The sequence below is a fragment of the Amphibalanus amphitrite genome, unplaced genomic scaffold, assembly GCF_019059575.1.
Source record: "Amphibalanus amphitrite isolate SeventyFive unplaced genomic scaffold, NRLGWU_Aamphi_draft 000727F_arrow, whole genome shotgun sequence".
In the NCBI taxonomy this organism is placed as follows: Eukaryota; Metazoa; Arthropoda; class Thecostraca; order Balanomorpha; family Balanidae; genus Amphibalanus; species Amphibalanus amphitrite.
The window spans coordinates 200,060-215,384 of NW_024882221.1; the positions used below are offsets into that span (position 1 = coordinate 200,060).

Sequence of the window (15,325 nt, forward strand, 5' to 3'; positions counted from 1 at the left end):
TTAATTTGGCGATAATTTCGTTGCAGTGGTCTTCAAATATTTAGAGGGGATCATTTTGTAAATTGTTAAGCACCATTGGCATCTTTTGCAACATCACGGACGGAGATATAAGCTTGCAACAAACCCTATGTAAACCGGGTTTTTATCTCTTATCCCTCCTGTCTCCTGTCTCAGCTTCCCTGCCTCAGCTCTCCTAGCTCCTGTCTCAGCTGCCATATATCATCTCCCCTGCCTCAGGTCCCAGTCCCCGTCCCCCTGTCCCGCCCCGTCCGTCCTGGTCACACAGAGCTCCGCTCGCAGGCCGTTTATTTTGTCGTCTCTCCCTAGTTTCAGTCGAGCACACGGAACACATGACGGCCCCTCCTCTCGGCCGTGGCCGCGCGCCTACAACACCACCTGCACGCGCCTCACCCGCACTCGCACGCGCGCGCACACACACATGCACACAGGAAAGCCCTACATATAGACGGCTGACGGATGGACGGGCCGGCCGCGCGCCGGCCGCCGGCCCGCCACCTCCGGTGTATTATATATCGTTTGCGACGAGCGTCGTCGATCTGTCGGTCGGTCGGTGGCCCAGTCAGGAGATCGCGAGCGCCAGAACGGCGCTTGGAACGGAACGAGAACGAAAACGGAACGGAACGCAATCAGGCGACTCGCGCCATATATGTAGGGTTTTATGCTGCCACACAACGCCTCGCTCAGCTACCGAAATACCTAATGTGATAAATAAGGGCCGAACGGAGCCGGTAGGCGCCGTCGGCGTCCCATCGTTGCGAGGGGGCGGCCGGCACGAGCGCCGCTCGGGTCCGAGCGGGCCGTGCGCGGCCGCCGGTTAGTCGGCTCGGCTCGGCGAGATAGACGGCTACACGAGTTAGTCACCGCGTACAATCAGGCACATCATCACCAGCATCCATCCCCGACCAAAGCAACCGCGAGTGAACCGGCCAGGACCACTCGATAGTCACCCGATAAAATGATACATGGCGGCGTCGGCGTCCGGCCGCGACCGCCGAGCGCCAGACGGCGGCGGCGTCTGGAGCGACGCCTCGACGACCCTATCACAAGCCAAACACTCGACTACGGCACGGAGCGCCGCCTCTAAGAGGCCGGCTCGACAGCCCGGATCACATCCACGGCTCCTGCTCGGCGCGACCGACCGCGACGCCCGCCGCAGGCGCCAGAGACACACCAATTTGATCTCTGGGTGGAGTCGAGGCCTGCACGGGCTTCATCTAAACACACACCCCCACCAGCGGCGCGGCGGCGCGCCACTTCATTGGCGCCCGCCCGCCGACGGTACAATGTGTCCGCACTAAAACGACGGAGACGAGGTGGCCGGCGACCCCTCTGCCACCTGGCGGACAGTCGCGGAAGTTGTGGTGCGCTGTCCGACCGCGGCGCTGCAGTGTCGCTCCGGCCAAAACGGACTATATGCGCGGACGTTACACTACAGTTTCTGAGCTTTTCTTGTTCATAGAGTTATCAGAGTTTATCCTCTCGATCTGAAAGAGAAACAAGGATTCAGTACAAGAACGGTGCACAGGGACGTAAAAGAAAAGCCTACTGAGTACCTAAGCAGGTAAATGGGTCAGAAACGCAGACGCCAGACAGTTAGGTACACAAACAACAAAACGCTAGGCAAATAGCATATAGTCATATGCTAGGTAGTTTTCAGCATACACTGAGAAACTATTCTGATACTTCTAAGAACATTTGTGCAGCAGCCAGGCAGTGAAACAAGCCCTTCTGCTTTAGGTTGGTCACGAATGAAAAATATTTGAAGTGTACGTCTAAAAAGTGCCGAAATTCCCTTATTGAAATTAAGCGCATCCATCAACAAACGTAAACTATGATCAGAATGATCGCTACATTAAAACTATGCTTATTTCCGCAACCAGAAGCCATGCGCATTGCTAGTACGGCAGTTTTAGTATCGGACCCCCCCCCCCCCCCAAAAAAAAACAAGATCCCGAATCGAAACATGCGTGCGCCTCTGCTTTTTCAAAGATGCATTTATGATCAAACTTGACAATTTCTATACACTAGAGACGAAAAGTGCATCAACGGGCAGCACAAAACTGGAAACGAAATGGACCGCCTCCGGAAGCACATCAGCCTATGCAATTTAATCTGATCGCCTGCATAAGCACGGGCGTCATTGAGCTTAGGGCAGTCATGGCAGACGTCAGAAACAGGCAGCTGATCTGAGACACTACTCACTCTTCGCAACAGAGCTCTTCTGTGCTGCAATCAAACCCGAGGGCTCAGTGCACCAGGCCGATTTGGGCCAACGTTTGATCAATAGATAACTGACGCAAACAATTTAACGTCCGGCACACACACTGCATGCTACTTTGGACGGTGTCCTAGTGGTTAATGATTAGACCAGCACCACAAGTGTCCAAACCAACACCATACGCACAAAGCATACGAGAGAACAAGGAAGAATGGACATGCCCGTTCACTGTTCGCCCCAGAGGCCGTGGTTAGTCGCCCACAAGCACTGACTGATAACCGAGAGGTGAGAGGTCAACCCCACCCTCACTCGACACTAACAAAGGCAGGCAATGGAGGGAGGGCCAGTGGGGAAATAACCGACCGAACACGGACTATCGTTAAATAATGTAGTCTGATGCGCTGGTGATCTGCAGCCAACGCCCGGTAATGACCTGAATTTGTTCAAGCACGTGAACTCCACCCTTTTGTGTTTTATTTATAAGAAACACCTCACTGATGTGAGTTTATCTCTCTGACAAGGACGGCTCCGTTACGTGTCAGCCTACTGGCCGGGCGAGCTCGCTGCAGATAACCAGCGCGTCGCGGTCAGCCCGAGCAGACTCTCCTCCGCCTCTCGAGGTTCCTTCTGACATCGCTCCGGCGCCGCACCTGAGACTCCTCTCTCCCTCTCTTTATCTGTTTCTCCCTCCTCTTTACCAGCTCTCTGTCCTTCTCTCTCCAACTGAGTCCCTTGGTCTGGGGCCGCAGATGGCATCGAACGTGTATCGAGAGTAGCTCCCTGTCTATGGCCTCTTAGGCACGCACCTATCGAAGCAACGCTCTCTAATGTATTCGTAAAGATGCTTTTTGCCTCCGTTTTGCGCTATAATTTTGTATGGGCCTTTCAACGTCGCTGGATGTCCGGTGCTGGCGGCACATTCGAATACAAATTTTTAGCTCATTGATAATGACACGTCAAAAACTAATAGCTCAGCGTCTTTTACAAGTATGTTTTAGTGATGGGCACAACAAAGGCTCCGGCCGAACAAATTTTATGATTTTGCCATCGATTTAAGTTACCTAAATATCAAAATGGCTCAGAATGAATATCAGATTATCAGAATATCAGTTAAGACGAAGTTGAAACTGAAGGAAGAAAAAATTGCAAGGGACGATTGGTCTAGCAGTTTTTTTAGGCCAATAAAATGTACGACATTTATGCTTCTAAACGCAGACATAGTTAAGCATTCATTTTATATGCCTGACAAGGATTCTAACCGAAGATAAAGGATAACTGTGCGTCAAATTATCCTAAACATACATTGTCGACTTAAGTATGCAACGTCCATTCATTGAACCAAGGATTTTCTTAGCCTTTTACGGGGTGATTTCAGCGTGGCAAATGCAGGCTAATCAACCATCATGCCGGGGGTGATTACAACACAGGACGTCAAGAAAAACAAACACGTGTTGCGTTCAGCCGGCACCATGAAAAGCTGCCATCACCAACAGTCAAAGCCAGGCACCCATCACATCCAGCGTATAAAAACAAACGCCATTTCCGCTCTATCTACACAACTCAGAAAATCCGTGAGAGAAAGGGCGCCAAATCTGCTGAGAGAATGGGCGCCAAAACTGCCCAGCTTTTGCGCAACTTTGACAAGCGTTCGTTCGTGGATGATAGTCCAAAATAGAGACTGATCAGCATTTCGCAACATGATCTGCAGAAAAGAACGAAAGAAATCACTTTTTTTCTACTTTTTGTAGCTACTAAATGACTGAATGCCTTTCATTAGCTGTTGAACGGGTACGTTTTTTACCAGAAATCTGGAATATGTACAAGTCTAGCCGTAAGTGACGAAAACCACAAGCGGCCTGTTCACCAGCACCCACGTTAGTACCCGAAAGCCGTTAGTCCGCGCATCTTGAGCGCGCGCATCCCGCAGGACAGCGCCTCCGCGCCGCCGACCCCAGACCAAGCGACACAGCCACTCGAGAGAGGAATTACAGAGAGAGCGCCAGAAGGGAGAGCGGGGCCACACCGGGGAGAGAGAGGGGGAGAGACCAGAACCAGAGCGAAGCAGCCAGCGGCGGTGCGGCGCCGGCGAGCGAGAGAGCGAGAGACAGCAGGGTGGAGAGAGTGTTCGGTCTGACCTTCTGGATGGTGGTTGCCTCCAACCTTGATGGTGATGCCGGCGTCCTCCTCCTCCTCGGCCTCCTCGGGCATAGTGGTGAGCCGCGTGGCGTTCGAGTCGTCCGCCGGCGCCTCCCGCTTGCTGCTCTTGTGACGCCGGTGACTGCGGACGAGCGGAGGGAGGAGTCAGTCACGTGAAGTCATCGGGTGGCGTGGACAGGGACAACCAACTGACGTTAGGTAGTCAGTAACGGTCGAAAAAGGCACAGTGCCAAAAGAGCATAGTGCTTGAATCAATACGTGAGGCGGGTTGTTGAAGTATCAAAGCTGAAAGCGCCTTTAATGATATTTTTATCCAATTACAATAGATTCTGCTGAACTAACTACAGCTTACACCCATGACGCACTACTACGCTAAAATACGACTCCCACACAGGTAATCTCGACCACCCCCAGTCCTAGCCGTCACCCACCCACCCTCGCCCGTCCTCACCAGTCCTCGACCCACCCCTTCGCCATCCCCCTCCTACCGCATCGCGTGCTCACCCGCGGTGTTTGCGGTCCTCTCGGCGGTCGTCGTCGTCCCGGCGGCCCTGCTGGTTCTCCTTGTTGATGCCCTTCCAGACGCCGGAGCGGTTCAGCTCCTCGGAGATGTTGCACGAGTCGAGCGGGATGCGCATCACGTTGCCGCTCGCCAGCGGGATCTCCAGATTGCCCGACTCGTTGATGGGCAGCTTGCCGACCTCCTGCTGTTGGAGGGAGGCGTCGGGAGGTCAGCAACGGGACGGCAGCGGCGGAACGGACAGGGGTGAGGGCGAGGGTTGAATTCGGGAGCGAGATAAGGCTGGTAATATCAACAGCTGATTTGAGAGGTTTTGATTACAATTGAGCTGAAGGAAAATTTATGTTAATTGATGAACTGAGGACAAATAACGTGAAATTGGAAGCTCGTGTACAGACGTTTCTCCAAATTACAGCAGTTTCTGTACGTCTATAATTATCCCCATTGTAATGAATATGGTGCTTTGTACACAGACAAGAGTCGTGAGCAAGAGACAAACGACCATTTTGGACGAGGGACAAACGAAGATTGCTGACCAGAGACGGAGGTCACTAGCAGACGTGGACTGTGAGAACGGTACGGGACCGATGTGCGGAGACGAAATACAGTATCGTTCAGGCAGTTCGGACAAAACAACGGAGAGACGGGCTGTGAACTTTGTACAGAACGCCGTCATATTCGAAGCTCAGCTAAGAGTTGGAACGTCGTGCCGCAGATAGTCGGCTTTCGTCATACATCCACGGAAATGCAAAGCAAATACGGACAACTTTAAAGGAGACCGCTTAAGCTTCGCATTCAGGGTATCAAAGTGGTGCAGAATGCGAAAAGGAAACTATCAAGTATGATTCATAGACATCTCCAAAGAAAAAAGTGATAGAGGCAAGTAGAAAATCGTTTCAAGACCGGGACATGCCGTCGAGTTTTATCATTAACTTCCGAAGGTGCTTAGAAAAACAACATGCATTAGATTTCCTGACGGAACCAGCCAGAGCGAACATGCAATGGACGACGTTTAGCGTCTTTCCGAAAGTACCTACTACCTACCAATCCACAAACGCAACAGCCTTTCTTATCAAGTCACCCTTCAAGCAAATCCACACGTCATGCGCCATGCCGAGTACCAAGCTACATGCGGACGTCAGTCACGAGGACGTCATAGTGGAGGACACCACACACACAAATCACACGTGGGCAGGCAGAGGAGGCGTCACGGACAGCGCTGTGTCGCGGACGGTCGACCTACCCCGACCCCGACACCAACCCCGACACCGACACCGACCGTCGCTCCCATCAGCGCCTTCTGCGGAGAGGAGGCGGCCGGGGTTAGTGGGCGAGCCCGACGGCCGCACGAGCACACAAAATATCGGCGACGGCACACACCCCGACATGGGCGCCGCGGTGGGGAAAATCAGCAGGGACTCGCCGAATAAAATCCATCTCAATAAGGCACGGAACGGGTTAACAGCGAAGTACACACAAAACAGTCTGCGTATCAGAGGTTGACTGACGCCTTGTTGAAAAGTTGAACATGATTATATCAGCATCACGAAGAAAATTGGTTAGTCATAGCCATGAGCCACCCGTAAGTTAGCTGGCGTCGACACAACCTAAAACAGCTGAGAAAACTGATACTGTAGAAAACGCAGGTGTCTTTTTAAAGCAGTCAACAACACTCGTCTAACCCTCGGCCCGTACTTTTCAGTATCACCACCGCGGCGCGGCCGTTAACCGGCCGGTCGGCAGCCCGCCGCCCCGTCCCCGGTCTCCGGCACCCGCCGTCGCTGTCCGCTGAGAGCCCCGGTGTCGCGAACCTGCCGCCATCCATCGTCCACCCGGTCCCCGAGAGGCGCGGTGACACTGCACTCAGCCGGGCCATCCATCCGGCCCGCCGGACCGCCGACTTAACTCGGCCCAACAACCCGGACGCCAAGTACCGGTAAGCTGGCACCAGACCCATTACAGACCCCCGCGGACAAATCGACGGCACCCGCACGCGCACCTAAACGACACCCACCGTCAGGGGCGCGCTCAGGAGGATCTCTGGGAGGGCAAACCAATGGGAAATTTGAAAATTAAGAAATAAGGTCTTGTCTAAGGAATATATGACCGTATCAAGTGAGGGGACGTGTTGTATGCGGATGATTCTATTACCGCGTTGCCCCCCCCCCCGTTTGCGATTCCTCGCTCTGCGCCTGATCACTACCACATCCTACAAGACGGCTGTCCAGATCCGGGCGTCGACGCTCGGCAAAAACCGGCGACAACTGGGTGCAGACAAACAATGGCGCCAGAGACGAACAATGGCGCGCCCTGCACGACGGAGACGCCGCGGCCGGGCGGGCGCAGCTCGGGGTAACAGCTCGCGCGACACCGGACGCCACTTAGCCACTTAGGCGGGCCACGCGGACCGTATGAAACGCGCGGCGCCCACCGTTTTGTTCGCGAACGGCGCGACACGGCCGATAAGACTGTCCACCGGGACCTACACAGTACACACGGCAGTGGCGGGCTGAGGCCGCGTCATAAAACTGGAGAGCTGTATCTACGGACTGTCGGGGGTGACTTTTATGGGTGTCATTGAAACGGTAAATCATTGCATTATGATCAGCCTCTGCGATTGTATTTTCAGTCAGCGAGTGTTAGCGCTTCATTGGACCTTGCAGTCGAGTCCGAACAAAAGGAAGCAGACTACGCTTCATATAAGCCACTGCACTGTAAGGGACACGCGAGGACAGACAACCGATTGACAAGTCTAACGTCCTTAAAAGACAACTGAATCAACCGTCACCTAGCCTATTCGACACCACTGAAGTGTCAATTACACAACACCATCACTTCCCGCCCACGGTACTTCGACCTCATGTCAACCCACTCAACCCTTCCCCTGCCTCCTCCCTATCCACTTCCGTCACTCATCACCCCCTCCACTGCCTCCTCCCTCTCTCCTACCCTCATTTCTCTCCCCTCCGTTCGTCCACGTACCTCCTCCTCCAGCATGTCGTGCTCCTCCTGCTTCTTCTTCCGGCTGAACTCTGGCAGCACGTCATCCAGCACGCGCAGCTCGCCCGGACTGAAGATCTTCTCCAGCAGTTTACGGATACCGATCATCACCACCAGCTGAGGGAAGCGACAAGACGGACGGACGAGGACGGTTAGTACCGCTCCGGGGAGGTAAGGGGCACAGCGGGACCACAGAGACAGTTCTCACGTAAGAAACGAAGGACTCCAAGTTGCATTTACCGTGCTAGCAGGAATATCTTCTAGTAATTCTGCATTTGAGCGGAATGATCGATTGAAGAGGTTCGTTCTCTATGCGAAGTTAACACTACTATGTAGAACATACGTGAAAAGATGTAGCAGTTTCCGAAAACCCACTAGAACACAAACGCAACACCACTGCTCACCATAAGTGGGAACAGAATGGAGGTTTCGAAGATGGACTTGATGACCCAGAGCACCACCAGACACATGAGCTGGATGAACGTGAAGAGGTGAACGCGCTTCAGCGGAACCTGAAACGGACACCAAACCCATCAGTCAGCACACTGGAAAGAACAAATGAAACAGGTGAACACTTAACACTGTACACCAGGCGGATAACGAACAGTCAAGGCATATAACTGCATCCCTCATGACATTAATGTTCATACTGTATCCAAAATAGACATTTACGATGTAAATTGAAAAACTCAGCTACTTTGGACAACCATCTAGTAGATCCACCGTCCGTCTCCTCCGACCCTCACCTGACGGAGGAAGGTATAGTCGGGCTGGTACTTGGCCGGCATGAACATGATCAAGATACGGTCGAAGAACTGGAGGCCCTTGAGCGCGCTGACACCCATGTAGAGGAACACGCCGAACAGCACCGGCATAGGGATCATCCGCAGCAGCGGCGTCATCAACACCGACAGGCCGATCGTGGCGAAGATGAGGATGTGCGTCACGCGGTTCTCCCTGCGGAAGACGAGGGAGACACGGGCGTCAGTCGGAGGAACGGGTGTCCGGGAATAGATGTGAGGGACACCAAGGGTAGAGACATGCGTGAGAGCACGGTGTGAGAATTCACAGTAACAGCCAAATCAACAATTAACGTGACAAAACTTAACAGAAAAGTTGGCTGTTAAGACTTATATCGGCAATAATCCCTTTCCAGCGCGCCCCGTCGCACTATCACCTGTCTCACCTGACCCCTTCACCCGTCTCACCTGACGCCGAGGAACGGGGGCTTCACTCTCCCTTTCCCAACCACCCACCGAGCTGGGGCTACTCTCCCTTTCCCAACCACCCACCCAACTGGGGCTTCTCTCTCCTTCACCCATCTCACCTGACGCCGAGGAACTGGGGCTTCTCGCCGGGCGCGGCCGTTTCCGACTCCACTTTGAGCGAGTTGACGTGGTTGATGGCCAGCACAGTGGCGGCCACGAACCAGGGCAGGCCCAGGATGGACAGGATGACCACCAGGATAGCCAGCACGAACAGATCCAGGTGGTAGCCGCCGCCCTTCTGTGGACGACAGAGCGGGTCCGGGGTCAGAGACGGCACAGGTAGGTCCCGGGCAGGAGACGATGGAGGGCGTGGGGTGCGGGGCTAAAGACGATGGACCGAGTTTGTCCGAGGTAACGTGAGTGAACGGTGGCTAAAGCATGTTACATAATGAGAATAACAATCAAAGGCTCTGCAAACGAGCTTGATGGAGATATGTAGACCCTGTGTGATTGTTCATGAGGTGAGTGAAATATTTTGATCGGATTTAAGCTCGAATCCCAGCTGTACACCAAAAACTTTCCAGTCATTCTGAACTCGCCAGTCAATGGTATTTCAAATTTGTCACACAACGCCACAGTACACAAACTACCACCTCAACCCCCTCTGGCTCCCTCCGCGCCGCTCCCGCTGCGCACCTTCAGCTTGTGCTCCTTCCTGTTGACGATGACGGCCGTAATCTGCTGGTCCATGAACACCAGGATGACGCCGAGCAGGGCCGGCAATGCGGCCGCCAGCGCCGTCCACCAGGCGTTACCGTTGAACAGCGGGATCACCCAGCCGCGGCCCGGGTACGTCGGCTGGAACTTGTCCGGCACGCTCAGCTTTGGCGTGTCGATGCCGGCCAGGTAGTCGACCGTTGTCATGCACACGATGGCAATGATGACGCTGAAATCGCTGATGAAGCCTCGCACCTGTGGGAGGGCGGCGAGACGGTTAGCGGGAGGACTCACATCAGACGAGATGTAATCCAACTGTCTTAATTGAGGGACGGTACCGGACCTTAAAACCTGTGACTGAGGCTGAGTGATCCACTTCCACAAACACATAACACAACATACAGAATATTCCCATAGTTCGAGCATTGTGAGACTGTGCGTACTGTTAACTCCAATTGCTTCAAACCAGTAAGAACCAGAACTCACCCTTCTCACCCACCCCTTCCCTCTCGCTTCCCCACGTCGACCTCTCACGACACATCACAACTCCTACTCAAGACTATTCACCTACGTGGCCCTACTTACTCCTACTCACGACTTGACGACTCACTACTTCCTCCTACGACACATCCGACTCACCTTGTTGGGGAAGAACGGCGACGACTTGAACTCCTTGAGGTTGATGGCGATCAGGAAGGTGAGCAGGAACAGCAGGATGGACATGAGGAACACGTCCGAGCAGCCGTGCAGCAGCGACTCCTCGGCCACGTGCAGCGGGTGCGCCGCGTCGTGCTCGTCCGGGCAGGCAGTGCCGTTCAGCGTGCCGTTGAATGTCTGTCGGGGGGGGGGGGGATGATGTCAGTTTGACAGAAGAACAGGAGGCGGGGGGGGGGGTAGCAATGGTACGACACAGGCAGCCGGTGATGCAGATTTTGGGTTGTATTTGATAAAAAATGACTGCATGGTGATGTGGTACGTCGCACTTTGGACGTCGCATGTAACGCCCAGCTACAACCCGAATAGATGGCGCTAAATACACAGCCTATCGCGTGGGAAACTTGACGCTTAGGACATGGAGTTAGAACAATGTCATACAACTGACTCTTCCCATAAAATAAACGACAATGTAAAAAAAGCACGACACAAGTACCTACTTCCTTCATAAAATGCGGCCCACGGTCATCGTAATCCAGTCACTTTTAAAAGCACATGACCGTGCATGTCCGTTCCCCCTCCCTTGCCCTTGCCCTTGCCCTGCCCCTCCCCCGAGTCCCCTGTATACTGACCAGGAGGCAGTCGGTGGCGTGTTCAACTCCATCCCAGGTGAAGTTGGCCGGCCACGTGAAGTTGTCGTACAGGGAGTCGTCGCCCGGAAGGCACGTGCAGTTGTCGGAGAGCATGAACAGGTGGGCGGCCGGCTCGTGGTGGTCGCCGATGTGGATCACCTTCTCGAACGCCTGAGGGCACGACACGACCGGTCAGCGGGCGGGTCAGATCGCGTGGAAAGGGAGGGGGGGGGGTTGCGTGCGGAAATCATCACACCATGCAACTACATCACTTTGGTATATAGGGCAGGGAATAGTATCATCGGAACTCTCATTACTTGAAAGTCGTGATTCGTGACAAATGGAAACAGAAGAAACCCAGAGCATCACTTACAGATTACCGTTGACATGATGCAAACAATTTAATTAGCTCACACCGTTAGGCTGTGAGCACAACAGCTAATCACGCAACACGAGACCGTGCTCTTTCTGCTCACCTTGATGATGAAAATGAAGGCGATCAAGGTGGCGAAGTTCTCTTCCGTAAAGCGGGTGATGTACTTGACGTAGGCACTGGCGTCCAGAGCCACCAGAATTAACAAGTAGAACGCGATCCAGAAGCCGACCCAGACTCGGAACGACAGGTAGTCTATGTCGTTGGTCGTGCAGAACTTGTAGATGATCTGTTCGAACACCAGCATGGGTCCGGTCGAGCCGAGGATGTTGAGCGGCTGGCCCGAGAAGAAGCCGTAGATGACGCCGCACACCAGACCGGAGACGAGCGACTCGATGGCCGCCAGCCGCGTGCCGGTGGCGTCACTGAGCAGACCGCCGAACGTGACGATCGGGGTCAGACAGGCAAAGTAGAGGAAGATGTACGAGGCCACCGACTGCACCGCTATGGCGTCCTTGAAGTCGGAGACGTACCACGGCTTCTTGCGCTTGATGTCGTTGATGAGACCGCCGAAGAGGCGGCCGGTGCGCACGAGACCCGACTGGACGCGGTACTTTTCTTCCTCGGCCTCGTCGTCAAACTCCTCGTCCTCCTTGTTCGGCCGCTTGCGGGGGTCCTGCGAGGGCACGGCGGCCGGCGGCTCGATGCGGATGGTGGGGTCCCACTCTCCGGGCGGCAGCACCGTCACCGCGTCCAGGAACTCGTCCACGGCGGCCAGCAGGTGGTTGCGGTTCTTGGCCTTGTAGGCCACGTCGTGGAACACCTCGTCGGAGAGCAGGGTGGCCATGGCGCGGCCCACCTCGTGGTAGCGCGAGATGCCGCCCTGTCGGAGAGAGAACGAGCCCGGTCAGAATCAGAGGAAATGACCGAGCTGTCTGAGCGAGAGTCTTCCGCCGCCAACAGCATAACTGGGGCATTTACCAGCTCCTGCAAAACAGCAAGCTATCATTAATGAGAGAGTTCCAATGTATCGGCAATGTTAACTGTCGTTTCACAGAGGTCTCACTGATCATGATCAGACCCTGTCTGAATTCCTCTATAGATACAACCACTAATCAGAGATAGCGATATCGAACGGAAGCACTTGAGCTGCGCTCCACTCCACCTCTGCTACTTCTCTCCCTACCTCTCTCCACCTCTCCCCTTCGCTTTCTACCTCCATTCCTCCCCACTCACCACGGGTCCGAGGAGCAGGAAGATGAACCGGGTGGGCACGGGCACCTCGGTCAGGTCCCCCATCAGTGAGGCCGTGCTCAGACGCAGGAACGCCGACACCGGCTTGTCCAGGAAGTCCACCTCACCGACCAGGATGTTTGACGCCTCGGCGCCCGGCGGGATCTTCCGCATGAACTGCAGGTTCCTCTGTGGATGGACGTACTTGTTAGACACACGCACACACGTATGCACACGAGAGTGCACACAGTTCCTCAAACCCACATATTTGATGATTGCATTAGAACCCTTTGTGCTTTCAGAGGGAAATAAACACTAAATGGGGTCACTAATGTCATCGATAAAACATCAGGACGACGACGCCCGGCGTGTCACATACAGTAAACACATCGTTATTCCCATTTTCTAAAGATTGGTAGGTTCAGCAATGCTAAGTAACAGCTCATCTCCCTTCACTACCCTCACGTTCCCGATGCTATCACTATGTCTTCCTCCATCCCTCACGCTCGACCCCCGTCCGTCTCCCCCCGTTACCTTGGCCAGGTCGGCGGTGGAGGTGCCGTTGGCGTGTCCGTTGGCATCCGGCAGCGACACGCCGCTCGGGCTGGTGTGCATGTCGCCCGTGTTGTCCGCCATCGCCGCGCCTGAGAAGGTATCCGCTCGTCGTAGCACTGCGCCCGCACAGCGGCGCAGACAGCAGGGAAGACAGCAGAGCAGACAGCGGAGCAGACAGCAGACAGCCAGCAGACAGCAGGCGCAGGCAGACACGCAGAAACGAAAACAAAAGAGAAAAGAGGCGGGCACGTTCCAAAGTCAGTGCGTGCCGATGCCAGACCCAATACCAGAGGAGCAAGACGAAACCAACGTAAACCGACAGGGAAAACGGCACTAGAGGGACTACATGACATGATAGTGTGCCATGCATGCACAAAACAAGGTGGCGCGCCCCCTCAGTGGCGTCTCTGGGCCTGGTCAGAACATGCCTGTGGTGCAAAAACAGGACAAATGCTGCAAAAGGACGTCACTACAAATTCGACGATCGACAAGAGAACCATGCAAGTACCTATGTGCATTTTACAATCAACAAAGAGAAAATGCAGTCACATTGGCTCGTGACTACACTAGCTCGGCAGGTAGCCAATCGCTCGGGGGGAATCGCAAGAGCTCTGAGGATAGTTCTGGAGTGGAAAATCGAGTAAAACCGATCAGCATTCGCTGTAAGTATTGCTAAATACGTAAAAATATTTCACAGGATTTCAGAGAGCGTGTCTTACAGTTTTCATCGATTTTCCACCCGTGAACTAGGTATCCTCTTCGCAGTGTTTCATAAACAAAGTCAGTGAGCAAAACACCCCACAGTCAGATCAATCTCAGACGACACAGTAGTTCGGGCATGCCGGAGGCATGAGTTATACAGCGAACGATCACAGGGGGCGCGCAGTGGCGGCGCGTGAGGGGTGAGAGGGGACCACGAGCCGGCGGTGCCGCGGGGCGTGCAGTGCGGCACCGGCCGGCGGCAGCAGCCTCAGAGTCCCGAGTGGGAGGCGCTGCACGACACTGACAGAGCGATCCTGGGTCAGCACCAGCCCGCTGAAATCTACCTCGAGAGGCGGCATGCCGGGGAGGATCGGATCCGCAGCCGGAGTGTCAGCGAGCAGTGCCGGAGAGCCGCCCGGCAGCCGGTGCGGCGGAAACCGTTTGAGGTCAGGACGGTGCCGCCGAGACCAGATACCATGTGCCCTCACTGCAGCCTTTGGCCGGTGCATGGATAGTGGGATGAGCCAAGGCTGTGCTAGCGAAGGGTAACCCGTGAAGGAGCGTCAACCCTCGTATGACGCCTCTGTACATTAAAAACTCCAGTGGCCCGACCCACTGTCAGCAGTGCGGTGCTCAAGTAGCCAGGCGTGCATGAAAATATGCCACGTTTCCCGAAAATCACAGCGAATGCCAATATTTTGTTCCGTATTCACAAATAGGCATCCGGCCAGGGAAGCAATGGCTTTTGAGCTTCAAAGCACTGCAGGTTGTCTATCATCGGAGGCGACATGCCAACCATCCAAATACCCGTCCTTTATATCTGCACACAGCAACATGTATAGTAAACGGACTAGAAGATGCCCTTCGGAGCAGATTGCAGTCGGTTAGAAAAAGACGGCTGAGATAAAAGCGCAGCTATGAGTAAGATGCGGCTTCATCTGGTAATAGGCATTTTTCTTATTTAGCACTTGAGGTTTACGGTGCGACAGAACGCAAAAGCTAATGCGATACTGAGCAGATTCGAATCTCAAAAGAAAGATCAGGCGTGCAAAATAAGCACATCAACTAATGCGCAAACCTGGAAAGAAGCAGACTTTGGGCCACATTTCCATGCGATTGGAATAAGTGTTGTTAGACTAGCTCCTACAAGACATCCAGCTATAGACAGAGCACTGCTTCCGTGCAGATCTCTGGTCCGGGACGGACTCCAGACGATCGCTGACTATAAACTGGAGTGAGTCGTCCGAAACAGAGGCGAGTGAAAGAAGCAGACGGTAACAGGCATGCTCGTCCCGGTAGTCCGGAACTTCGGCGTGCCGCAGCAGCGAAGAACGG

The 15,325-nt window shown here is 54.3% G+C and overlaps 1 protein-coding gene across 50 annotated transcripts in view; it reads right to left on the bottom strand.

Annotated features, from left to right (window-relative positions):
- Positions 1 to 289: 289 nt before the first annotated feature.
- The window catches only part of LOC122365278 (sodium bicarbonate cotransporter 3-like), a 133,169-nt gene continuing 118,133 nt past the window's right edge, over positions 290 to 15,325 (bottom strand). For 13 of the 50 annotated variants that reach the window (XM_043336319.1, XM_043336321.1, XM_043336334.1 and 10 more), the window contains 14 exons: positions 13,268 to 13,377; positions 12,737 to 12,922; positions 11,604 to 12,383; positions 11,128 to 11,298; positions 10,481 to 10,675; positions 9,821 to 10,096; positions 9,244 to 9,422; positions 8,663 to 8,873; positions 8,321 to 8,428; positions 7,899 to 8,033; positions 6,160 to 6,216; positions 4,901 to 5,103; positions 4,400 to 4,517; positions 290 to 1,505 (listed from right to left, as the gene is read on the bottom strand). In XM_043336319.1, the coding sequence (XP_043192254.1) occupies positions 1,446 to 1,505; positions 4,400 to 4,517; positions 4,901 to 5,103; positions 6,160 to 6,216; positions 7,899 to 8,033; positions 8,321 to 8,428; positions 8,663 to 8,873; positions 9,244 to 9,422; positions 9,821 to 10,096; positions 10,481 to 10,675; positions 11,128 to 11,298; positions 11,604 to 12,383; positions 12,737 to 12,922; positions 13,268 to 13,377 (2,789 nt within the window). In that variant the 3' untranslated portion in view covers positions 290 to 1,445. Of the gene's footprint in view, positions 1,506 to 4,374; positions 4,518 to 4,900; positions 5,104 to 6,159; positions 6,217 to 7,898; positions 8,034 to 8,320; positions 8,429 to 8,662; positions 8,874 to 9,243; positions 9,423 to 9,820; positions 10,097 to 10,480; positions 10,676 to 11,127; positions 11,299 to 11,603; positions 12,384 to 12,736; positions 12,923 to 13,267; positions 13,405 to 15,325 lie in introns of all 50 variants that reach the window. The other 37 variants (XM_043336352.1, XM_043336355.1, XM_043336336.1 and 34 more) reach the window with 7 other exon arrangements.